At 39.3% G+C, this 25,391-nt stretch overlaps 2 protein-coding genes across 3 annotated transcripts in view; one reads left to right on the forward strand and one right to left on the reverse strand.

The window, feature by feature from the left end:
• TSPO (translocator protein) overlaps positions 1-25,391 on the forward strand; it is a 479,738-nt gene that overhangs the window by 133,043 nt on the left and 321,304 nt on the right. The gene's annotated exons all lie outside the window — the stretch shown is intronic.
• The window catches only part of SCUBE1 (signal peptide, CUB domain and EGF like domain containing 1), a 239,113-nt gene that overhangs the window by 69,213 nt on the left and 144,509 nt on the right, over positions 1-25,391 (reverse strand). Inside the window, exons 6-7 of one of the 2 annotated variants that reach the window (XM_063308263.1) lie at positions 16,663-16,779; positions 14,066-14,155 (exon numbers count right to left, since the gene is read on the reverse strand). In XM_063308263.1, the coding sequence (XP_063164333.1) occupies positions 14,066-14,155; positions 16,663-16,779 (207 nt within the window). The remainder of the gene's footprint in view (positions 1-14,065; positions 14,156-16,662; positions 16,780-25,391) is intronic. The other variant, XM_063308264.1, reaches the window with a different exon arrangement.

The raw sequence follows: 25,391 nt of genomic DNA on the forward strand, positions 1-25,391 counted from the left end.
AGAGAGAGAGAGAGAAAGAGAAAATAACAGAATACATTGTAGTCCCCTATGTGGTCTGCATACCATAACATATAAAAATCTATTCTTAAGCATGCACAGTTGTATTTCTGACTGAGGCTAGCCAAGTTACAGACAGCAGTCTGGGAAAGGCCATATAAGATTGGTTTCTGCTGGAGGGACTTCCACATAGAATGGAAGGTATCACTTAAACAGAATGCAATGCAATGTCAATGTATCTCAGATATTAATTAGAGAGGTTTTAAACTTTCTTAAGCTTCAGCCCCAAAGCATATTAAATCCAAATCTGAATTTACTGACTTGGAAATACAGTAAATTACATGAAATTCGATGTGGCTGACTCCCAAAGGATTGTGCCAAGATTGCAGTCTTACTAGGGAGCCCCACATTAGTTAATGGAACTTATTTCCAAGTGAACCTATTTAGGACTAACAAAAGACAACTTAATGTTAATCATTTTTGTATTATAGTCCTTTAATGAATATAATGATTTTTAAAGATAGATTTTAGAAGAATATCATTTCAAAAAACAAATGCCTTTTTGAAGACAGCACACCAGCCGAAATACCTTCTATGGTGCTAAATTCCTGAGATTTTAGTTGCACTTCCTTTCAAGTAATGTCTTTGATACACTGATCAACCATTCAGTAGTGATAACTATTTAATACTCATTTTGAAATGCTGCTTTTCATGGACTGCTGAGTTTGCAAAATAAAAGAGCTCAGAAAAGAAACACAGCGCTGGACCTCAAATTGAGATTTTCAAATCTTTTCCTTCACAGAAAGAGTTAATAGAAAATGAACTACATACATCACTTTGACAGGAATCTACATGCCCAATCTGTTCTTATTGAAGTACAAGGAAAAGGCATCTGGGTTTTGTACACTTAAAGCTTTTTGCAAATTGAAAGGAGTTTTGGAGTGGGTGGGGAGGGCATGATTGAGGTCACTGAACCCATTCCAAGCTGTGTCATTGAAATTTCCCAGGTCTTGTAGGATGTCAAATGGTGGATGGGCAAACACTGGGAAGAGGAGGCTGAAATACTTTTTTGGTAACTTTTACAATAATGGGAAATGGTTATTAGGTACCACTTCTGGAGGAGGGCGCAACTTCATTACAAAACAAAATCAAAACCACAGGATTGAATAGTTTTTTTGAGCTAAATCATAAAAAACAGGAAACTGGATTACCTTTATCTTTGTAGACAAGAGAAGTAGCTATATTGGCTTGACCGTGTTTTTATGCAATGCTTATTTCATGGTCTAGAGTTCTATATTATGGACCTGGTGCAGTATATATTCTCTATCTGAATTCACATTTCTGCCACAGTGTTACACATTTTGTATTTCTGATTGTTATCAGAGTAGAGAATTAAGGGCATCTTTCTTTAATCTTTGGTTAGGCCTATGAGAAAGCAGCAGCTTTATGGAAGATACACACAGTGCAAACAAACTTTCAGCCTGTAAGTACGTGCAATTTATTAATGCTTCCTATTGAGCAATATTAACTGCTTGCTTGTAATGATTGCCTATCCTAAAACACCATCAGACTCATGAACAGGTTCACAAAGATATCTGATTTATTAAAGAATAGTATGCAGGATCACAAAGAAAGCTGAGAATGGTTACGATGTACAGTGCACATTGAAACAGTGAACATGACATTGCTCACATTTAGACAATCTCTTTGGACAACTTGCCTTGGCTCCAGTGACAGTATTAATGGCTGAATTATACATTAAACTGAACTATATCAAAGTCAGTAAGTAATTTATTTTAAGGAAAAGCAGCTTCAGGACAGTCCATTGGGAAGAGAAAATGGAGATTAGCAGAAGAAATACTGTGTTTTATACACACCCTGCTTTTTTCTTGCAGACCGCCCCTGAAATTCCAGATCAGTGTTTAACTTGTTAATTTCATATTTTTTCCAGACTCTTAAGGTGGCTTATATGAGGATCTGTCTTCATTTTATCCCTATAGCAACCACCCTGTAAGGTAGATCAGGCTGAGAGAGAAGGACTGGCCCAAGGTCATCCAATGAGTGTTGATGGCTGAGGATGCACTTGAATGTAGGTCATTGTCTTAAATCATATGCTGTGTTGATTCCTGATTATGCTATGCAAAAGGTATAAAATCTATATCTTGGTATCTATTGAGGGCACCTGAACAGGTCCAAGGAACAATACAGGATTGTAACTAGCTCCTTATGTGCAATAGGGTTTCAGATTGGCTGTCCAGAATAGCAAGATTTCATGCAATACTTTCTTAAAATCCAATGGCCTTGCAAGAGCAGACTGACACATTGAGTGGGTGCTTTGCTTCTCCCTCATAAATTTGCCTGTGCTTTGGAGAGAGACACATTCCTACAGTCCTATTGATCCAGTTCTTCTTATCCTGACCAAGATAACTGAACTGAGAATTTCCTATGATTCCCTCCAGAAATCCCATATGAGCTTAGCTGGTTAGCTTATTATGTATTATACATTATATTACTATATTATCATAATGTACAGAATTGAAATTATTTGCAAACGATGCTCCTTATGATCCCAATTATACTTCCACTGGCACATGCAGCAGCAAAGGAAAGTTACTTCCAAATAAATGTCAGCTGCGAATTTCAGCAGATACTCAGGGGCTCAAAAATGTACATGCTACACAGAAAAAATATCTAACATGTATATTGGTATTGAAAGTCATCTCTGATTCATGGCTAGCTTTTTGAGTATGCATTAGAATCATTCTGTGTTTTGGTTCTGTCTGGACATAATCTCCAACCAGAAGTCCCCAATCTTTTTGGAAGTCTGAAAAGTCATTTTGAGTATTTTGTAAACATCTGAGAGTTCCAGCAGGAAATGGTTCCCATTGATGACATGTCCAGTCACAATGTGACTACAGGGGGCCATGGTTAGTAACAACAACAACAACAAAAAGGGATTGTCATATAGCTGGTAAATCAATAATCGATCCTCATGAATTAGCATTATTTAGATGTGACCAATATATGCTGATGATTGGGGTGACATTCTATAAACAATCATGGGATTTCAGCCACTTCTGTACTGAGTAATTTTTGATGGCTTGACTTGATAGTTGATAGCCTCTCTTTCAGAATGGTTCAGGTTTCATTCTTTCATTAGGCTCATTATTAAATAAATATTTAATATAATATTTTTATTTATAAAATATTTTTATTAACATAAAATAAATAAAGGAAGGAATGAGCATCTTAACATAAAGCATGAAAGAAATTATGTAATTCAAAATTATTCCCTAAGATCCTTCCAGTTTTTAAAAAATCCCACTGGTACACAGGTGCTAGGCAGGTAGATAGGGCGCTTAGTGACACATGCCGCATTGTTACTGGATCTTTACGCCCCACTCCACTTGATAAATTATATATCTTGGCAGGAAGAGCCCCGCCAGGCATTAGAAGGAGTGTGGCACAAGGTGTGGAATATGGAAATTTGTTACACAATCCGGCACACCCATCATTTGGCCAAATACCTCCAGCAAAAAGACTGAAGTCAAAAAGGAGCTTCTTAGACTGCGCTGAGGAGATTGCTACTATACCTCAAATAGAATGATTAAAAAGATGGAAATCTCAAGTAAAACATCTTCATAATTGGATAGAACCGCTTGAGGAGTTGCCTGGAGCTTTGGAGAAGGAGTGGACAGTTTGGAGATATTTAAACAGATTGCGCACTCATTTGGCCAGAACTAAAGATTACATGGAAAAATGGGGGTTTCTCCCTGAGGGCAAGGGTATTTGCTGCGAATGCGGCAATATTCAAACAACCACCCACCTCTTACAGTGCCCTCTGGGACCAACATTCACACAGAGTGACTTACTGATTGGAAACACCTCTGCCATCAATGTGGCCCAGCATTGGGCTAGAGTTATGTAAATTTTCTATTTTTATTAAATGTTTTTAACTTTTAAACTTTTAATTAATACTTTAATAAATAGAAAGGGGGAGCCCTTTCTATTTCCTGCACTTCTGACATGAAATGAGACGAGAAATGTAGAAGCAAGTCTATCCTATACAAAATGTAGGAAAAGAATCTAATTTCTGATCATTTTCTCTTTATTTCTCTTTCTTGTCCCTAAATATCAGGGTTATCTCTTGTACTAAACTAAATTTCACAATTTCACTTAAACAGGGATAATTTAGGGATAATGATTTATCTCAGAGCGATTGGCCCAGCCATGTGGCTCATTCTGACCATCTCCTCCATGATTATGAGAAAAAGGAGGGTAAGTCTTAAATCCAGTATCCGTTAAGGTCATCATGAAATTACTCCCACTCCCGCTGATGCTTATAGCCTCAAAACAAGTTGCCTGGTGATCATCAACATCCATGGAGGAATTTGTTTTATCAATGTAGGCCTCATGCAAGACAGGCTTAGCTTCCATAATTGGTGTGACTTGATGCTGAAGAAGACAGTCTCCCTACATCCTTAATAATTTGTAGAAGAGGACATTTTAGCAGAACTACATTTGCTGAAATTTGGTCCTTTGGAGAAATTTTAGGGCACAAAATTCCCTCATTTCTGGCCAGCCTAATTTTGGCCAGCCTAATCCAATCAAAATTAAGCATTGTTTCTAGTCCCAAGAATGTCAATGAGTCAATCAATCAATATCCCCCTAAAAATATTTAAATCTGCTTGAAATGATCTCAGTTTTTGCTTAACAGGTTTCTCTTACTCCTATAACAAAAAGATTTCCATAGTTTCAGAAATTATGAAATCCAAATTTTGGTTTGGTATCCAGTTGCCAAAAAAAGGCATATTTTGAATACTGTGAAGTAACTTTACAGTATCATAGGAATGGCTAAGCTATGGTCTGGATACAGGAATAGCCTTAGGATTTCATCTGACCTCACTGGCCTCATTTTAAATCTTGTCCACCAGTTCAGTTGTTAAAAAAATCTGTAAGCAATAATGAATAGAGGAATGTTTCCCATTTCAATGTTTCATGATATGGCTTTGACATATAAAGTATAACTCCAATACTTCACAATTGGAATGTCATTACCAATTGTCATTAGTTGATGTTTATATTATTCTTGTTTTTTAAACAAAATAATGGAATTATGCTCCGTAGCAAAGTATAATTTCAGTAAAGTGAATACATTGTGGTACCCCAGAATGCAAAGCTGGTCAATTTTAACATATGCCATATTTTGTAGCTGTTGGGGATATTTCTATTGCAGAGAAGCACAGACTCTTTCTTTCCAGAGACTGATCAAGTGAAGATAACAACCACTAATTCCAATCTTATCCCCTATTGAAAAAATTGCAGTTAATTGCAGTTGGAAGAGGAAATCTGTGTGTCACTCTGAACATTTCAAATGACTATGCAATGAAACCGTACAGAAAAAAATAAGTATATATGTATAAGTTTTTACATAACTTGTTATGAAATTTCAAAAATCAATGCCAAACCTTACTTATTCCCCTCATTCCCCTTCTTCTCATTTGGGTTGTAAACTTAAAGGTAGGAATATCATAACTTTAGTCAGTGTAAGAGGCTTTCAAAATTATAGTTGAGGCTTTCAAAATTATAAATCACTGTGACATATTCCAATCATGATCTCAGTTCTTTTAAAGACATTGATGATGCAGCTGGATCATAAACAAGAGGTGGTAACAGCAGGAGAGGGAAGCCCAAAACAGAAATGCAGGGCAAAAAAATCTTAGGGCCTGCCACTTCTAAACATCCTATTCTAGTTTTCTATTGTTAGAGGGCAAGAAAGGCTGAAGGATAAGATGTTTTTTGGAAACAAGAACAGAAACCCACTACACCAGATCTTATTCTATTTCTAATGAATATTTATTCTTATTAAACTCTTGCTAAATCAGCAGCTAAATTTAAAGTAAGACTTTTAATTATGTGAAGACCTGACCGTGGTGGGATACCTTTAAGCCCATCATCCCCAGCCAACACAGATTATTTGTTCATGTGTGGTCTCTACTCAGACTGACAAAGAGAACACTCAATGTTCTCTGACTTCATTAGAATTTGGGCAGGCAATAATGGCAACAATAACCGAATCTTTTGAGGGTGAGGACAGCGACATATTTGTTTCCAAAAGGTGTTATTTTTAGTTCTACACCAAAAAGTGTAATTAACACTTTTCAAGACAAATATCATTACTGTTGTAAATAGTTCAGTACTGCTTAGTTGTGAAGTTGCCTTGAGTGATTTACAGAAAGAAGGATCATGTGCATCACACCCCCTGCAGTTTTCTTGGCAAGATCAGAGGCAGGTGTTTTCAATTTTCCAGCCTAGTCTGTAGACCTGAACTTTCTCAGAGGTGTCCCATACAAGTACTAACTAGAGCCAACCTTGCTTAGCTTTCTGATCAGTCAAGGTGCTTGCTACCACCTGCAAAGAAAAATGGCTGGCTAATATCGAACCTTATTATGTAATGATTGGAAAGGACCATGAAGCTAATCTAAGCCAATCCCCTGCCCAGGGCAGGTAGTTGGACTAGATAATGACGAACTTGATGATTACGTTCTTCAGAGTTGCTATTTGTTCATAATAACAAGTGACAGAAACTATATTTTTAAATGCAGCATGATTTTACTTTATTGAAAGCAAACCTAGAATCAGATATAACCTTTACTGAAATAGTACCACCTACCAAATCTGACATGGCTTAAAAATGCTGAATATTTATTTCTGTGATTTTGATCCTTTTTTTTTTAATCCGCTTAATCCTGTCTGATTCTGGGAGACTGCCTGGACAAGTCCCTGCAGTTTTCTTGGCAAGGTTTTTCAGAAGTGGTTTGTCCTTGTCTCCTTCCTAGGGCTGAGAGAAAGTGACTGGCCCAAGGTCACCCAGCTGGCTTTGTGCCCAAGGCAGGGGTAGAACTCAGGGTCTCCCAGTTTCTAGCCTAGTGCCTTAACTGCCACACCAAACTGGCTCTTTTGATCCACAATTATAACAATTTGAACCAATTTAATCATTTTCATTAGAAACTGGGAAAAACATTTTCTCTTTATTTCTTTGGCAGTTTAGATTATTACAGGAAAAACAATGGAGCTGTGAGCTATCAAGAAAAACTGAACAAAAGTTTCAAACAGCAATAAAACTGCCAAGTTTTCATTTTTTAAAAATCAGCCTTGCCATCTGACACCATCAATATTTGTGGACAAATCACATGTTATGCTCCAGCTATACATTTTTAACTGAAACAGAGCCTCTATTTAATTTGGAAGAAAGTCCACATATTTCATGCAAGGCTGTCTTTTGATGAAGAACCCAGACTTCAAGTTAGTGTTTTGCCTCATCATTAAATTGAGAAGGCAAGCAGTAAAGAATGATAAAAGAGAAAAATCCCTTCTGTATAGACCCTTTTCAACACTTCTATGCATAGTTGCCTCCTCACTTCTAAGTTGCTTGGGCTGTCTAGTTCTTCAAAGATATGTAAGATGAACCAGTAAAACAAACCATGCCAGCCAGATAACCTCATGGGCAGGGGTGTCCAGGGAGAGAGTAAAAAAAATGGTGGCCAAGTTTGCATGATTGAAGCCCCGCTCTTTTTTTTTTTACACTGATCTGGCCTCCATTTTTAACTACCCCCCCAAGACACCCCTGTTTACAGAGAAGCCAGAATTACACAAAAATGATATGGCAAATTGAGTTGTTGATCGTTTAGCAGAACACTGCTTTATGTACTGTAAAATGATGTGGTTAATTATGCAATAAATAATAACATACCTTGTATACCTGAAACCCCTTGGAAGACTGGATGATAAAAAGGTACAAGACAGTAATTGGTAAGTACAGTTTTTCTGTCACTGAAAATATTGATTCTGAACAATTGCACTATGAATTTCTTTTATCTAAAGGGCACAAGTTAAGCTGTACAATCATATGGTTTGAGATAAAATTGAAGGCATCTTTAAGATTTGATGCCTTTATTAAAGATTAAAAATTCTAGAACATATTAAAAAAAATAACAAATAACAAAACATTAGATCTTTTAAAACATGTCTGCAGCCTCATCGGCTGTATTTTTTATATTGTAGGTATACTGTTGGTTCATGTCAGTTGACCAATTTATCAAATTATATTAAAAGAAACATTGTGTACTATCTTTCTTTTCCTAACCTACAATCCATAAACATTTGTCAAGCAATCAACTCATCATTCGTTTAACTGTTATCTTAGTCTGTGACATATGGTACTGCATGAGAAACTGACTTTTAAGGAACAGATCATTAAGGTATTAAGGTACTTCTATTAAGGCCAAGTCTTCCTTGAGTCAGACTGAACTCCTGATAACCATGGATACCTCCATTTGGAAAATGAAAGTGGATTGTCTTTGTCTTCTGAGATTTTTTTTTTTTAGTTCCCAGTCTAATCTTCTGGCCCTGGGATATCCTGGTGGTCTCCAATCCATGCTACCAGAACTAACTTAGGTTTTACAACACCAGCCAGTGTTGGCTAAATGCTGTCACCTGCAGTGACTGTGCTGTATTACCTTCAGATTTTAAGTTTAGGATCCAATGTGCTTGTTCTTATATTCTAAAATATTTCAATATTTCCTATGTGAATGAGTCTCGATTTAATTGCATAGAAAGAATACCTAGCACCTAAACAAAATTTCTACTCACTTTACTAAATGGAGACAGCATTGGTCATGCTTGTCAATAACCTTTGGTGGACCTGAGATGGAAGTGTTGCATCCATCCTTGAGCTCCTTGATCCCTCAGTGTCTTTTAGTACCATCAACCATGGTATCCTTCTGGATTGGGGGGTGAGGATGGGAGGGATACTGGGTTGCAGTGGTTCACCTCCTTCCTTAGTGATGTTTCTAGATCGCATCCGTGACCCCTCACTAGTGGGGTACCGCAGGGCTTGACACATCTACATGAAAGCACTGGGTGAGGTCATTCATCAATTTAGGGTTCGGTATCAACTTTGGGCTGTGCATGTGAAGCTGTCAATGTACTAACTCAGTATCTGGAGGCTGTTTAGGTCTGGATGCGGAGGAACAGACTTTGGCTTAATCCTGATAATACTGGCTGGCTGTGGCTGGGGCCCCTTGGTCAAGGATATTTTCACTGTTGGTCTTGGATGGGGTTGCACCCATTTGAGACTGGTGTGCAACTTGGGGCCCTCCTGAACTTGCAGCTACTGCTCAATGAGCAGGTGGCAGCAGTGGCCAGGAGGGCCTTCATCTTTTTGCCACCTGTGCCCTTTCCTCAACCAGGAGGCCCTTCTGGTAGTTGCTCATGACCTGGTCACTTTGTGATTAGACAAGTGCAATGGTCTCTACATGGGGCTGCCCTTGAAGACCATCCAGAAACTACAGAAGGTGCAAAATGCAGTAGCATGAGCAGGAACAGGCACTTCTCATTATACCCATGCATCATTTTATTTATTTATTTATCAAATTTGTCAGCGCCCATCTCCTCCCACCAGAGGGACTCTGGGCGGCTATCATCACTTCTCGCATCACTTCTATGCGAGCTGCATTGGCTGCCAATCACTTTCTAGGTGCAATTCAAGGTGCTGTCCTCACCTATGAAGCCCTTCATGGTATAGGGGATGATTATTGGAGGGACTACCTGTCTCCAATTATTTCTGCCTTCCCAGTACATTTTGGGCAGAGTGAGTGCACTCCAGGTCTCCTGAATTAAATGTTGTCACCTTGTGTGTCTTCTTTATCACAGGTCCTGTCTTCTGGAAGAGCATCCCCAATACACATGGCTCCCACTCTCCGAGGGTTCCAGAAGGCCCTTAATATATGGCCCTGTTCCCAGGCTTGAGTTGGGTGTTTGTGGATCCCCTGTTGTGTTCTTTTGACTCTTATGACTGTTTTCTTGCCCAGCCATGATGTTTTGTTATGTTTCTGTTTTAATTGTACATTTGTAAGCTGCCCAGAGTCTTTTGGAGTGGGCAGCTATACTAAATCTAATAAATCATCATGATCATCATCTATATGCTGCTACTTGATGGAATAAATTGCTGGAAATTCACTATTTAAATTGTTCAATATGTTCAATTTTTATTATGGTCACTGACCAGTACAAGATACAATTCTATAAACATATACACTTTAGCCTTAGCCTTAAAATATGAGCCATCTGATTTAAAAGAATTTTAAATTTGAATTTACAAGTTCCAATTAAATGTTAAAATACATTTAGATCATAATATTGAACTATTTAAGTTGATCGTCTGTATTCATGCAGAAATTTTCCTAAAATAATTCCAGACTGGTATAAAGAATATAAAAAATCATTTAAACCCTAAATCTTAATAGTTTATTTATAATAATCATAAATGTGGTTTAGATATAATTGGATTCAATATAAATGTAAATACACAGCAAAAATATGGAAACTAACTGCATCTAGCATAGACTCTGAGGTAGATATTAATTAACCCTAATGAATGGGAAAAATGAGAATAATTTTTTCCTATTTGGGAAATCTAATTTATAACATTAATTCAAGACCCTGTATATATCTTCTAGGACATGTCTTCCTGAGTTTTTTCCAGGTAAATGAAAAGAGATGCAGCTAAATTTAACCAAAGCACTACTGTATTATCATGTGGGTTTCCAAAAATTTTCATGTTTTAGATGAATAAAAAAACAGAAATGAAAGAGAAAATGTTTTAGAAAGCATATGGAATTTGATATATACTAGATGTTTAGCAGTTCAAGATTACTATAGCTAAATATTTTTAAAAAAACACAGCACAGACTATTACAGAGTTGGCAGCTGAATTCTGCCGTTCTGAACAACGCTCATGAAAATGGATGTGACAAATACTGGCAAGGGTTGCTTCTTAAAGCTGACTCTACCTCTGGAGAAATATATGAAAAAATATACTTTTGAAAGAATATTGATGGCTGAATGTTTGGGAGACTGATCCGTTGTATGTATTTCTGAGAACAGTAGCATATGTTGGAAATTTTGGGATTTGGTGTAAAATTTTAATTACTATGGTATAAATACCATCCCTCCATTCTGGTTGCCCAAGGCCATTTGGTCTTCTCTAAGATGGCTAAAAGGAAACACATTTAAATACAGAGTTCTGTGAACTGCATAGTAATATTTCATTATAACTTATTATATGATTGCAAACAAAAATAGAGAAAAATTGTGCTTTGCTTTCCTTCTGTGCATGTTTTTATTTAATTTGCATTCATTGTCTGTGCTTATTATTAAGGAATTCCATAAGACAAGCAGTTTTAGTCTGCAGTGACTTCTGTAGCAAAGTATAGCTGGGCTTCCCAGCATCAAGTTCCAGAACAGGGACATGATGATGTTTCCCTCACCTTGAAAAGAATTCTTTGTGCTGGCAATTAAAGGCGGCTGCAGGCCTTGGCATACTGTGAGGTAAGACCTTCAAATAAAAAGATATCTGGATCCCCTACAGAGCTTTTCAGCTTTGGATATCAGGGGCCAATTCCCTGGGAGTTCTATGCAGACTACGTTTCCTTCTGAATCCCCATGAAAACTAATCACTCTGCTGCCAGAGTTACTGCTTCTGAATGGCTATGCCTCCATTTCCTCCTGTGGCAGTCTACGCCAGGGGCACCTCTGGGGAGTATTTGTGTGAAAAAATCAAGATGGCAGCCATCACCACACATTCACCACCACCACCTTGATTGTTTTGAGCCCCTTCTGTGATGCCCTGCTGTGCCATGAGGTGACACCAAAACGACCATTTATGCCAAATTCTCCTTAGGGAGAGTTGTGATTCTTTTTAAGGAGCTGAATAGCATTGAGTAAACCAGATTTTGTAAGTAGCAGCCTTGGTCCAGGCAATTCAACACTTTAAATGGATTCAAAATTAAAAGAACACAGAAGAATGGAAGACATTCCTTTAATTATTAGGGATTTCATTCAATGGACTTCCAACATTAACTTCAAGCTCCTAATGGAAAGAACCCTGATGATTCATGATGAATACAATATGCCTACTATAACCCTCGTGTATGATGTTACATCCATATTAACCTAAAAATTGAGCAATATCTTTCAGCATATTACCTCAGAGATCGTGAAAAGGGTTTCACTGTCTCAAATGCCTCAGGTAGAAGAGTATAAACAGACAGATAAAACGTGTCTGTCCTTCCATTCCTCTGCTACTACACAAGATCTATGTTACTTTCAAGAACTTTGTTTATACTTTTCACATTCCACTAAGTTGCAACAATGCTTGAAGTGTAAACTTGCACATCTGATATCTTCTGTAGAGGAGTCATACTGCAATTAAGAACACCTAGAACAAATGACATGTCTTTCCTACAGGCGGTTGCGTCTGTATAATCCCACAGCATGGAATAAACGAATATTTTTGTTCCTAGAATATTAAAATTCTAAGCAAATTACTTGCTGTGCATTCTGAAGATGTAGTTCACAGATTCCTAAGTATCTAAGACAAAGTCTGCCTCAAGTTAAGATCAGTCTTGACTGCACAAATTACAAGTCAGCCTAAGCATGAAGAGGGGTTTAAATGTAATAATAAATAAAAATTAAACACAAAAGGACACACCCAATAATACAAAAGTGGTTTGTCATTTCCTTCTTCTGGATTATTTTTCAAGCTCCCAGTCTAATCTACAGCCCTGGATTTCCTGGTGGTCTTCCATCCAAAAATTACCAGGTCTGAGCCTGCAACTAAGTGAACACTACATAGTCAGGCTGTCTATAGTGCCAAGAAAGTATTTTGTAATAGAAATAAAGAAGAAACTTTTAAGTATTTCTCTGTTGTTCAGAGGAACAAGCAAAAATAAATGCCTTTGTACAACCCCTTGAAGCAATGTTTGGAGGAAGAAAGAGGAAAAACTTTACCAGCTCAGGGGTATGTGTGTGTGTGTCTGTGTGTGAAAAAGGTCAAGAAAGTTGCTGCATGTAAAAATGGGGTGGAGCTTTGATCACATGATACTGGTTGCCACCTTGACTTTCATGCACCAGATCACATACAATGAAGGCAATATGTCAGTTTTGAAATGGCTATGTTATTTTTGACTGATGGGCTGGGTTCATACAACCATCTCCAGCTTGTTTTCTCCACTTGCCTTGGAATTGCAACTCTCAGAATTCCCAGCAAGGATGTTTTGATGGAAGGTTGGGATTCTAAATGAATTTTAACTTTCCACACAATAGAGATGCACAAATTAAGAAAATAGACTGACAGGAAATTTGAAATCCATGTGAGCAACACATTCTTCTTACTCTGGGTCATTGCTTTTACCTATGTTCATATTGGGTGATACGACTAAAGCTCTAATTAAATGCTACCTAGAAGGAAGGAATAACCCCTCAAGGGCAATAAATATTGTTTTTCCATCCACCAGCTTTAAATAACTAAAATAAAACAAAAACTAGCAGCTATTGCATTTGGCTATATTTATATTGTTATCTTGATTGGAAAAAAGTGTATGACAGCTTATTGACTAAAGTAGGCAGCTGGTATTTTGGATATTTGAATACTAAATTCCCTGTGCTGGTTAAAAACTGCAATAAAGACTGCAGGGAGATTTTTCCAATAATTTCAAAATTATTTCAAGGAAATGTATACATTCTGTAGCCAAAGTATAATGAAAACCATTGTTTTAAAGACACACACAAAGGGGATCAATCATTTTATAACATCACTGTTTTAATATAAAACTCAAAGGTTATGTTAATGTGTATTTCATATGTATCATATATATAATAATGTTATAATGCATCATAATGTATCAAATGTGTATTTGATCAGTTTGTAGTCACAGAATGATACAACTCATATGGGAAAAGTAGATTTGCACCACATAAGTTAGTGGCAAATGCTTTCTCCTCTGCAGCAAATACTGACAACATCAACATTACAGTGTTATAAACAGATTGTATACAGAGTAAATATAAAATGGAAAAATGATTTTTTAAATGAAAAATCAAAACAAATTAGGAACCTCGGCACAGAGATGAATAAATTAAGTATAAAAATAATTGAAGAACCCTCATCCCCACACACAAAGACAAAGTTGGGAGCACATCAAAGGAAGTGGAAGAAAAGTGTTACCCATAAGTAGGCGCCGTTTCACACGCTTGTCCACATCAGCTACTGACGTGGCATTGAACTCAGAGCTCTCAATTGCAGCCTCATCCTTCTCTAAAACAAAGGAAGGGACAAACATGGAGCACTTGATTAATGAGAAGCCCAGTTTTCCAGTATGGAAGACAGTCTCTTGGCTTTGGGCAACTGAAGCATGAAAACATGAAAACCCCATTTAGAAATTTGACTCCCTTTGAAATCCCAGACACAAACCAAGGTGTATTGGAGGGAGGAAGGGAATGCAGGGGTGGTAAAACGGGGTGAAAACAAAGTTATTCGCCAGCCAACACATAAGAAGCTGGTCTGCCACTAATAATAACACAAACACAAGAAAGGATGCCCCAGACGGGTGTTAATTTAGAAACATAATTTGTAACATTTAAAGTAAAGTACATTGTTAAAAAAAGAGAGAAAAAAAGGCAATGTAAGTATCACAAGTTGAAAGATGCCAGTTCTTGAACACAGAACACAGACTAGAGCTACAAGAATCCGGTGATGGATGGGCATGGAAATGTGATCATGTTGATTAAAAAATATAAAATAAAATAAAACACAAAAAAACAAAAAAATGCATGCATTTAAAAAAATTAAAATATAAAATAAAAGAAACACAGACTTAAAAATGAAACAAATTGGGCAGTGCTGGTTGCCTGCTTGTCTATGGAACACAACTAGCTAAACATTCAGTGCTAGAAAAAAGATGTCACAGGAAGAGACTAATAATTTTTGAAGCATGCAGTAAAGCAGAGGGTGGTGTTAGCGATACGGCATCTTGCTGGTAATTTCTGATGTTTGATATATGAAAAGCTCCAATCCAGCATTACAGCAAATTAATGCCGTATTTCAAAATATATCCCAAATGATCCATTTACAGGGATGAGAAGAGATGATATGAGTAAAGGGGATTAGCAATATGGAAAGCAGTGGCTGAGGGATTAAAATGATATAGGTTGGAGTACTGCATTTCAAAGAAAAAAACAAAACACAAGGTGGGGATTGTACATGCAGCAGACATAAAATAAGAGAATAAGTCAAAGAAACAAAAACAAAATGGATTAGACAACAGATAACTTAGGCGCCTTTGCAAACATTTGCATCCTTGCAGTGATATCAGAATTGCAGACACCACTGAAGACAGCAAAAGGAAAGAGAAAGGAGAAACAAGGAGCAAAAGAATCACAGGAAGGGGAGGAAGCTGGCAGGGTTTCTCTGTGGAAATGCTAAATGGCTGAGTTGTTCTAGGAAGAAACCAAGTTCTAGATGGGATCAGGCTGCAATAGAGGCTTTGGTTTGACTTTTTTTTTCCTTTTTCTTTGAATATTTTTTCCAGAAGTAATTAATTAACTTCAGATATCATACAAGACAGGCAATCAGGAACCATCACCAGAAAGCAGGAATAAAATGAAAACAAAACAAAAATTTGAAAAAACATCTAAGAGAAAATTCTATTCAGAAGGTGAAGAAGGAGGTGAAAAAAAATGCACACAGAAGCAGCAATATGCGACTTACATCAGAAGAACAAAAAGTGTAACATGATGTCATATTATATAGCAACATTGCAAAATGGAAGGGGAAAGTACAGTTTTCAGTAGTTCAATGGTATTTAGATATGCCAGGCCAAACAAAAATCATTAAAAGACACAGGATAGAAATTTAAGCACGGTTTATTATCAGATCCCTCAGCCACATCAATACTCAAATTCCCAAGCCTTCCACAATATAAGACTGTCCTCTGCAGTTATGCCTTATGTGAATAGTCCTGTCAGGATGATACTTAATTATTCAAAACTAGAACTATGGAACCCCAAAATATCCTGAACCCAGCATAGTACATCTTACTTTTAATCTGTCCCAGTTTTAAAATCAAATCTACTCATTTCACCCAAGCTAATAGTTATGAACAAACCCCAGACTGAGAGATTTCCATGCTGGGACGAAGACCCCTGCTCTGCATGATCAAAGATTGTTGAAAGGAGAGTCAGCTGCTTTGCTTCAATGGTATTTAACATTATTATTGGCTTAATGGAATTAGACATTTTTCTTCAGATGTCAATTTATTTCACTACAGATATAGGCTACCTTTAGTTAATGCATCAACATTTAAAAGAAAAAAAATTCTGTATAAACTGTAAAGCTGTATAAACAATCAGCTCTGGGTCATGAAAATTGAGCTTCTATCCTGTTCAATGTTTCATGGTAAGATTTAACTAGGAATTACTACTGGACTTTTCAGCTTTCATATTCAGATTCCATTTAAAAATTAAGTAAAACTGCCATTGCATGTTATCTATAAGAATTATTTAAACCTTGCACCAAAAACTGCCAAACCTGAGAAAAATCCAGTCATGGATTTCTGTCAGAAATATCCCTTAAAATCAGCTGGGATTTAACAGACCCTCAGTAATGTTTTTTTAAAGTGACAAGCCCTTAATCAACAAATGTGTTGTACTTTCATTTGTTAGCTTCCATGACATTCACAACCCAATCTTATCAAATAAGATTAAGACTCCTTAACATACCCTTCCTACAACCCACACCCACACAATGTAAAGAGAGGTACTTACCAATGCACGTTCGGCCATCTGAATGCAATGCATATTTCTGATGACAACCGCACACAGGACCACTATCTGTGTCATCACACGTGTGTTGGCAGCCTCCATTTCCATAGTTACAGGTTACTAGTTATTTCCCCAAAAATATGTACATATGTAGGTATGAATAAAGCAATAATAAAACCAATTAGTTCTTTCTGTGTTCCAGACACACAAAATGATTTACAATTCAGAAAGGCAATAAATATGACACTATAACTACAGTAGATAAATATCTCCCCAAACTTCCCTGCCAAACAGCAATAGTTTAAGAAGTTATTAGTCCCAGGGAAATGTCACTTGGAGTAAAGAACATTAAGGAACTGTACTTCAGTCCTTTTTTATGTGGGGTTTTCACATGTTCTAAACTTGCTTACATCCATGTGAACCATAGTCCACAAGGCTCTGTATGTTTAATTTTGTTAAGACATAGACTACATATTTGATGTGTATGGAGAAAGGGCCTTGAACAAAGAGGTTACATATCTTAAGAAAAGTAAGCTAATGCCATATGATTGGGTAGGTACAGAAGTTTTGCAAACAAGTAAATGGCTCTTAACACCACATTTTCAACTACACACACTGATTGAATGACTGCCTCACCTAAGTCATAATTTAAATAAGAAAGTATTATTTTAATTCCATCCATTTGCAAGCTTTGCTGAGAAACGTGTTTTCCTCTGCTAGGGAGGACACTGTTCTTTAGCACAGTTCATCCAAAAAACAATGCTCCCAAACCAAGCAGCAGGAAAAAAAATCTCAAATATGAAGTCTGTTTTTACCACTTTTTAAGATAACCAAAACATTTAAAAATAAATGAGTTTTTAAAAAAGCCTTTCATTCATTTTATAATGTTAATGATTCTATAGCAGACTTAAAATCTGTTTAAATCCTGCATTCCTCCAGTTATGTTTCCTGCAACTTCTATCACTTCCAGACCCGGATGCCTCTTACCTGGTGGAGCTAGAGATAATGGAAGTTCAATGCTTCTGAGGACATAGGCTAGAGAAGGCTAGTTAGCAACTCTGAATGGGCAGAAGTTTCTTCTGCCACATTAAACTAACTTGCCTAAGACAAAATTCTCTTTGGAATTCCTGCCATGGTAACAGCCTTATGGCACACAAAATTGTAGTAAAATCACTGGTACACTAACAGTCCCTTTCTACCCTACAGTTGTGATATTAGAAAAATGAAACTATTTCAGAAGTGTGATAAGAGCAGAGCAAATAAAGCATTTGGGAAACATACCATATCCACAAATTACTCATGACACTTGTACAGTTGTAATCGAAATTATTCAGCCCCCATTGCAAATCAGGTTGATTGTCAAAATGTACAGACTTCCAGCTGTTTGCAATGAACATTTCAAACAAAAGCAATTGAAATAGCTCAACACAATGAATGATTCAAGTGGTGTCCCCAGAGTCAACTGAAAATGCAACTTATAATGACTTCTCCGGTCTCAAAATTATTCAACCCCTTCATGGCAAGCATCTTCAGTACTTAGCAGAACACCCTTTTGCTGTTATGACCTGCTGCAAATGAGATGCATAGCCAGAAACCAGCTTCTGGCAGTGTTCCTGAGGAATCTTAGCCCATTCCTCATGAGCAATGGCCTCCAGTTCAGTAACATTCTTGGGTTTGCGTGCTGCAACCGCCTTCTTCAAATCCCACCAGAGATTTTTTATGGGGTTCAAGTCAGGTGACTGTGATGGCCACTGTAGAATCTTCCAGGACTTCTGCATCCAAGCCTTAGTGGAATTTGAGGTATGCTTGGGATCATTGTCCTGTTGGAAGCTCCAATGATGCCCAAGCTTCAGCTTCCTTACAGATGGCATGATGTTTTCTCCTAGGATTTCCTGATACTTCAATGAATCCATCTTGTCATCCACACGCTGCAGGTTTCCAGTGCCAGAGGATGCAAAGCAGCCCCAGAGCATCACCGAGCCACTACCATGCTTAACTGTAGGCAGAGTGTTCTTTTCAGCATATGCTCCATTCTTCTTCCTCCAGACATACCACTGATCCATTGGGCCAAAAAGTTCCAGTTTTGTTTCATCGCTCCACTGAACAGAATCCCCAAACTACTGTGGCTTATTGATATGATTTTGAGCATATTGGAGCTGACTTTTCTTCTGCTTTTGGGTCAGTAGTGGTGTACGTCTTGGAGTTCTGGCATGGAAACCTTCTGTGTTTAGTATGCACCTTACTGTGATGACCAGGAAAACAGGGTGAAGCCTCTTTAAGTTATAAGGAAGTTCAAGTTGTGCAGTCACTGAGTTTATAAGTTTGACAATAGGGAAAGGACCAATGAATTTGGGTCCCAATTTTTTGGATGGCTGGTGGGACTTAAGAAATTTGGTGGAGAGGTAAATGTTGTTTCCCACTTTCATGTCCCATTGTGGGCATCTGTTGCGATCAGTGATTTTTTTGTAGGTTTGCTGTGCCTCACTTAAAGCTTGCTTAATGACAGGCCAGTTAGAGGCAACTTTTGAGCCATTGAACAGTTGGGGGGTGGCTTCTGGGGAAGCTCTGGGATAGGCAGAAAGTCTTGGCCAGACACCACTTGGAAAGGGGTAAATCCCATGCTCTGGTGAATGGAGTTGCTATAGGCTACTTCAGCAAATGGAAGCAGGTCTACCGAGTCATCCTGCTGGAAATTTATATAGCAGCGTAAAAATTGCTCTAGAGTAGCCTGAACCATTCAGTCACTCCATCTGTTTGCGGATGGTTCAACATGCTCACCCCAATTAACTTTAAAAAGGACCTCCAGAATTTAGAAGTAAATTGTACTCCGCGATCCAAAGTGACACACTCAGGACATCTGTGCAAATGGTAAACATGTTGCACAAACAGCTTGGACAGTTGCTGGGCTGTTGGAATTTTAGCACAAGGAATGAAATGTGTCTGTTTTGCAAACAAGTCAATTATAGTCCAAACTGCAGTCTTATTTTTGCTCTCAGGCAAATCAACTATAAAGTCCATTGCAATTTCTTTCCATGGGGCAGCAGGGGAAGCAACCAGTTGTAGCAATCCCTGCAGCTTGCCTCCTTTGAGTTTAGCTTGTGCACAGGCAGGACAAGTGAGGATATAATTATTTACATCAGTTCTTAAGGTGGGCCACCAGAATGGACACCTCACTAAATGCAGGATTTTGGTGAAAGCGAAGTGGCCAGCCGAGTTGCTGTCATGGGAATGCTGCAAGATTTTTGGGCATAGACTTTCTGGAATGTAAAGTTTTTCATTGCAATACCAGAGTCCATTTTGTTCTGTTAAGTTGGCTTTGTTACACTGTAGCCAGGGATTGTTTGCAAGCGCCTGGAGCAGTTCTTCCTTTAAGTCTGATTGTACTTTCACTTTTGGAACTGCCGCTTGTCTGCACGTTATGCAAGCCAGAACTAATTGTTTTTCAGAGAAAACCATGTCTACCACCTCAGTTTGTTATTATGTTGGGGTAGGCGCGAAAGGGCATCTGCCAAGAAATTTTTCTTGCCCGGGAAGAAATTTAAGGTAAAATTAAAGCGACTGAAAAATTGAGCAACTGTTTGCCATTTAATTTTCTTGGAGTGCGCAATACCTGCAGATTCTTATGATCAGTCCACACTTCAAAAGGATGTTTGGTGCCTTCCAGAAGGTGTTGCCAATTGGTGAGTGCTGTCTTTACAGCGAATGCCTCCTTTTCCCAAACATGCCATTGCCTTTCCGCTTCGGTGAATTTATGGGACAGATAGGCACAGGGTTGAGGGACCTGGTTTGAATCTTTCTGAATTAAAATAGCCCCTATGGCCTGGTCAGATGCATCTGCATGTATGATAAATGGCCGTTCTGGATTGGGATGTGTTAAAATGGGTTCAGCCATAAAAAGGGCTTTTAAGTTTTCAAAAGTGGCTTGGCATTCAGGAGTCCAATTTAAGTGTGCGCCTGGTGTGGTTACCTTGAGCGTTTCCCCCTTCCCCCTTGTCTTTAATAAATCAGTCAGTGGTAAGGCAATTTGTGCAAATTGGAGGATAAATTGGCGGTAGAAATTGGAGAACCCTAGGAAACTTTGGAGTTGGCGTCTGGTTCATGGGGGTTCCCACTCTAGAATGTCCTGGATTTTAGAAGGATCCATTTCCACTCCCTTGGTGGAAATACAGTATCCCAAGTAGTCCAATTGGATTTTGTGGAATTCACACTTTGACCGTTTAGCATACAGCTGGGCATTCCTCAGCTTCTGCAGTACTTGTCTCACAAGGTGGACATGCTCCTCTGTTTTGGTATGGATTAGGATATTGTCCAAATAGACTAAGACCCCTTTGTACAGGTGGTCATGTAAAACCTCATTGATGTACTGCATAAAGACTCCAGGAGCTCCAGCCAATCCAAAGGGGAGAACTTTGTACTGATATGAACCCAAGGGACAGTTGAAGGCAGTTTTCCATTCATCTCCCTCTCTAATCCGGATCCTAAAATAAGTCTCTCGCAGGTCTAATTTAGTGAAAAGTCTTCCTTTTGCCAATTGCGACAGCATGTACTTCATCAGGGGGATAGGGTACTGATTGGTTACAGAAATACCGTTGAGGCCCCCGTAATCAGTGCAAAGCCTCAGAGTGCCATCTTTTTTCGCTCTGAATAGCACAGGGGCAGCTGTTGCTCTGCAATAGCATAAGCCCCATCAGTGAATTTTAAGCCACCAGTCTCCCATTGCACTTGTGGTTTCCTGCTTTTCAACCAAGGAAGCCCCAGAATAATTGAATAATTGGCAATAGGGGTCACTAGGAATTGCAAAGTCTCTTTATGGCCCCCTATGCGCATGGCAACAGTCTTGGTATGGAACTCTACAGGCTCCCCATGAGCCACAGTTCCATCCATCTGGATAAAAACTATATGCTGAGCTTCTTCACTTTAAGATTCAGGGTATTAATGAGAGCTGGGTGGATTAAGCATTTGGTGCACCTGGAATCTAACATAGCAGTTAAGTTAGCTTTGTGCCAGGTTCTTTGGTTTTTTAGCTCAACTTGAATAAGTGGAACAGTCATTACTCACCATGGGGTCTTTGTCATCCTCTTCCTAGGAGGGAGTTTTGTGCCCAGGATTCTCCACCTGTTTGTTGGCGTGATTCAGAACAGGTGTGCCTCATTTCCCACTGGCTGTGGAAATTCCTCCTCAGATTCTCTCTTGAAGTCCTCAGGGATTTCAACCACTGCTTTCTTGTGGGCCACCGCAGCCGCTGCAGTGCCTTTGTGCTTCGCTGGAGGGGATTTGGCTGGTTTTCTGCCAGATTTCTCCACTGCTCCAAGCCCATCGCGTGGGCACTCTGAAGCTTGATGGGTGTCTTTCCCACACTTATAGCAGCTCCCCCTCTTCCAGCCTTTGTCCCTGGCTTCCTCCCTGGGTCTGAATGGTTTCCTTGGGGCCAAGGACATCTGGCTAGGGGCCAGTATTTCTGCTGGCAGCTTGGGCTCGCAGCTGTCTGTGGAACTGATACTGAGTATTTTCCACCTCCCCTGCCAAGCAGATCCACTCTCTCAATGTGGGTGGATCGCCCTGGCAGAGGGCCCATTGTAGGATTTTGGGCTGTAGTAATCCACATTAGTAGCTTTGGACCAGTCTAGTATTTTACCTGCCAAAGCCTTAAACTCCATGGCATATTCTGCTACACTTTTCTCCCTCTGTCTCAGCTGTTGCAACGCTGTCTTTGCTCTGAGCTTATCTAAGGGGTCCTCAAATCTCTCCCTCAGGATCCGGATAAATTCCTTCAGACTGTGTAGTTTGGGAACCATGGCATCGTGGAGTTTCACAAACCAATCTGCCACAGCACCCCTCATCTTAGCCCCCACTTGGCTCACCTTAGCATACTCAGTCAGGAAGAAGCCCCCACACTCTCACATATAGATTGACACATTCATCATGAAGAATGACAATTGCTGGAGATCTCCATTAAATTTCACTTGGAGATCTCTGGGTGTGCTCCTTGCAGGGGCTGGAGCTGCGGATTCAGCTCCAGGATCGTCCCAGGTCACTGATCGCCCTCCACTTCTGTGGGCCCTAGGTGGTGAGGGAGGTAGCCTGGGTGGTGTCGCGGGTCAGTGTGCCCCGCTTCAATCAGGTGAGGTTTTCCTGGAGTGCGTGGCCGACCCTTCATCTTGTTGGGACACCAAGTAGTCAATTGCCTTTGACATGTGCTGCATCATCTCCTCCATAGCCGACATTCTTGCTTCCAAACCCTGGACCTTTTTGGGAGTCGCCCCCTTCTCACTCCCGGATCCCTGGGAGCTGGGATTCAGGATCCTCACCTGGGCCTCGATGGGCTGGGGAATCCCTGCTTTGCCCCTTCCAACAGCCGTTGTAGCCAGTTCCGACTCAGGGCATGACCCCTTTGTCTCCAGCATCTGGGGTTCTTGGACCAGATCCAGGGTAATGAGCACACTCTCAAGCTTGGCGGTATAGTTTATCGCAGCCTCCGTGCTCTCTTTGACCACATCGCTCCCATCATCTTCTATCAACCCCTCCAGTGCTTTCGTGTAAAGGATGGTTTGGTCAGCGTCTTCTGAAGGTGAGGACTCCTTGGCCCTCTGTCTCAGTTTCTTGGACATTTTCCTCAACTCTCAACTGGGTGATAAATCACCAGGTAGAGTCTGTAGGTGAAGGATTTGCAACTTTATGTAATGACCAGGACACTCAAGCATTCACTCAATGACGGTCTATTGCTCAATTAACTGTTTAATGAAGCAAAGTGTCTGATACAAGGTAAAAGTTGCCAGTGGCATTTCCTGCACGTTCTACAGTTTAAAATCACACAGACAGCTAAATCCCCCCCTTACTACCTTCCAAGGCATGCACCTCCCCGTACCAGCAGATGGCTTGAACGGTATGCTGGCCATTAAACTTGGGCAGAGTTATCTAACCCAAACAAAATAATTCACACCCCAGTCAAAGTCCCGCTCCCCTCTGGTGACTCGCAGTCCACTGACATGGATTTTATGTTGATGGATGCAAGTCCGATAAACGTTCTGGGAACATTTGATTGGGGAGGCTGACACTTACTGTGCTCACTGAAACCTCAGTGCCTGTTGCCACCAAGTCTTCCTGCAGGTCTTTTGCAGTCACTTAAGGGTTTCTCACAACCTGCCTTCTCAGAAATCTGGTTGCAGCCATTGACAGCTTCCTTTTTCTGCTCTGTCCAGGTAGTGTAACCACTGTTCCTTTAACTTTGAACTTGCAAACTATGCTTCCAACAGTGTCTCTAGGAACATTCAGTGCCTTCACTATATTTTTGTGTCTTGTTCCTTGTTTGTGAAGGGCAATGATCTCTTCTCTTACCTTTGGACTTAGTCATACTGTATTTCTAACATGCAGTCAAACGTGACACTCAACAAACCCCTAGCTAGTTCAGGTATTTCATGTGTTCCAGCTCAAGGACACCTGGTGCAACTAATGAAGCCCTTTATTAGTTGTATCAGATGTGCTTGAGACAACACCTATTTTGCATACTGTATGTGTGCTGTTGTGATGGATTCTATGGGGGTTGAATGATTTTGAGACTGGAGAAGTCATTATAAGTTGCATTTTCAGTTGACTTTGGGGACACCACTTGAAGCATTCATTGTGTTGAGCTATTTCAATTGCTTTTGTTTCATTTGTTCATTGCAAACAGCTGACAGTCTGTACATTTTGACAATCAACCTGATTTGCAACGGGGGTTGAATAATTTTGATTACAACTGTAGATGGTGCATCCCAATTCATGAACATGTTCATATACTTTATTTGACTTTGGGGAAAAAAAATCTGCAGAAGGTAAGAATTTCCAAATTGCGGGGAATCATGAAAATTGTAGCAAAAAGGTATAGTGTATTTCACCTCCTAATGGGAGTACTCTTATTTAAGGTTCCAACCAGCCTTGCTCCATCAGCAGGCATTGGTCTTTTACCCGCCTCCCCCTGCCCCAAAGGTTCTCCATTGTTCTTTCCAACATAAATTCAAAATGATTAAGTCTGTTAATGTCAATAACCTATTTAGCAAGATTCCAAAGTAGCTGCCTATCATTGGTAATCCTGGGCCAATGTGTTATACAGAGTAGTGTGTTTGGCTGTATATAAAATCAAGGTTCCAACTGTTCCCATCTCTGAGCTACAAATACATAATGTGATAAGCATTCTTAAAATACAGATCAATGCATGCTTACTGTATATTTCTTAACTGTACAGGATTAAAATTTTCTACTTTCAACAGGGCATAGTAGCACAGGTTTAAAACAGAGCTTTTTAAAGATAGGATCTAGAATGACTGAGGCAGTCAGCTACTAGATTAATTCTTTATGACCATTAACCACAGAACTTATTTCATTAGGTTGGGGATGGTGGTGGGGGAGTAATGTCTCAATATAAATTTTACCTAATGAAGGATTTCGTTTAGAAAATATCCTGGTCAACAGTTCCAGTTAAACTAAAAGTGGGCAACCCAGACTGCATATAAACTCCAGCTTCTTTTTTGCCTTCTCTGAAGCCACTCAAGAATATCCAGGGTTCTTTTGACTTAATATCAAGGGGGATTAAGCCTCTGCTAGCCTTCCTACCTCTTTTACTTATTCGCCCCCAAATGAAGTTTTTCTAGCCTTGCCTGCTTTGCACATTTCACAATGTCCCTGCAACACAGAGAGGGCCCAAATTTCTTTTAAAGTGGCCCCAGGAAGAAGGACAGCTCCCCTGAATTATACTT

Source organism: Candoia aspera, chromosome 7 (genome assembly GCF_035149785.1).
Source record: "Candoia aspera isolate rCanAsp1 chromosome 7, rCanAsp1.hap2, whole genome shotgun sequence".
In the NCBI taxonomy this organism is placed as follows: Eukaryota; Metazoa; Chordata; class Lepidosauria; order Squamata; family Boidae; genus Candoia; species Candoia aspera.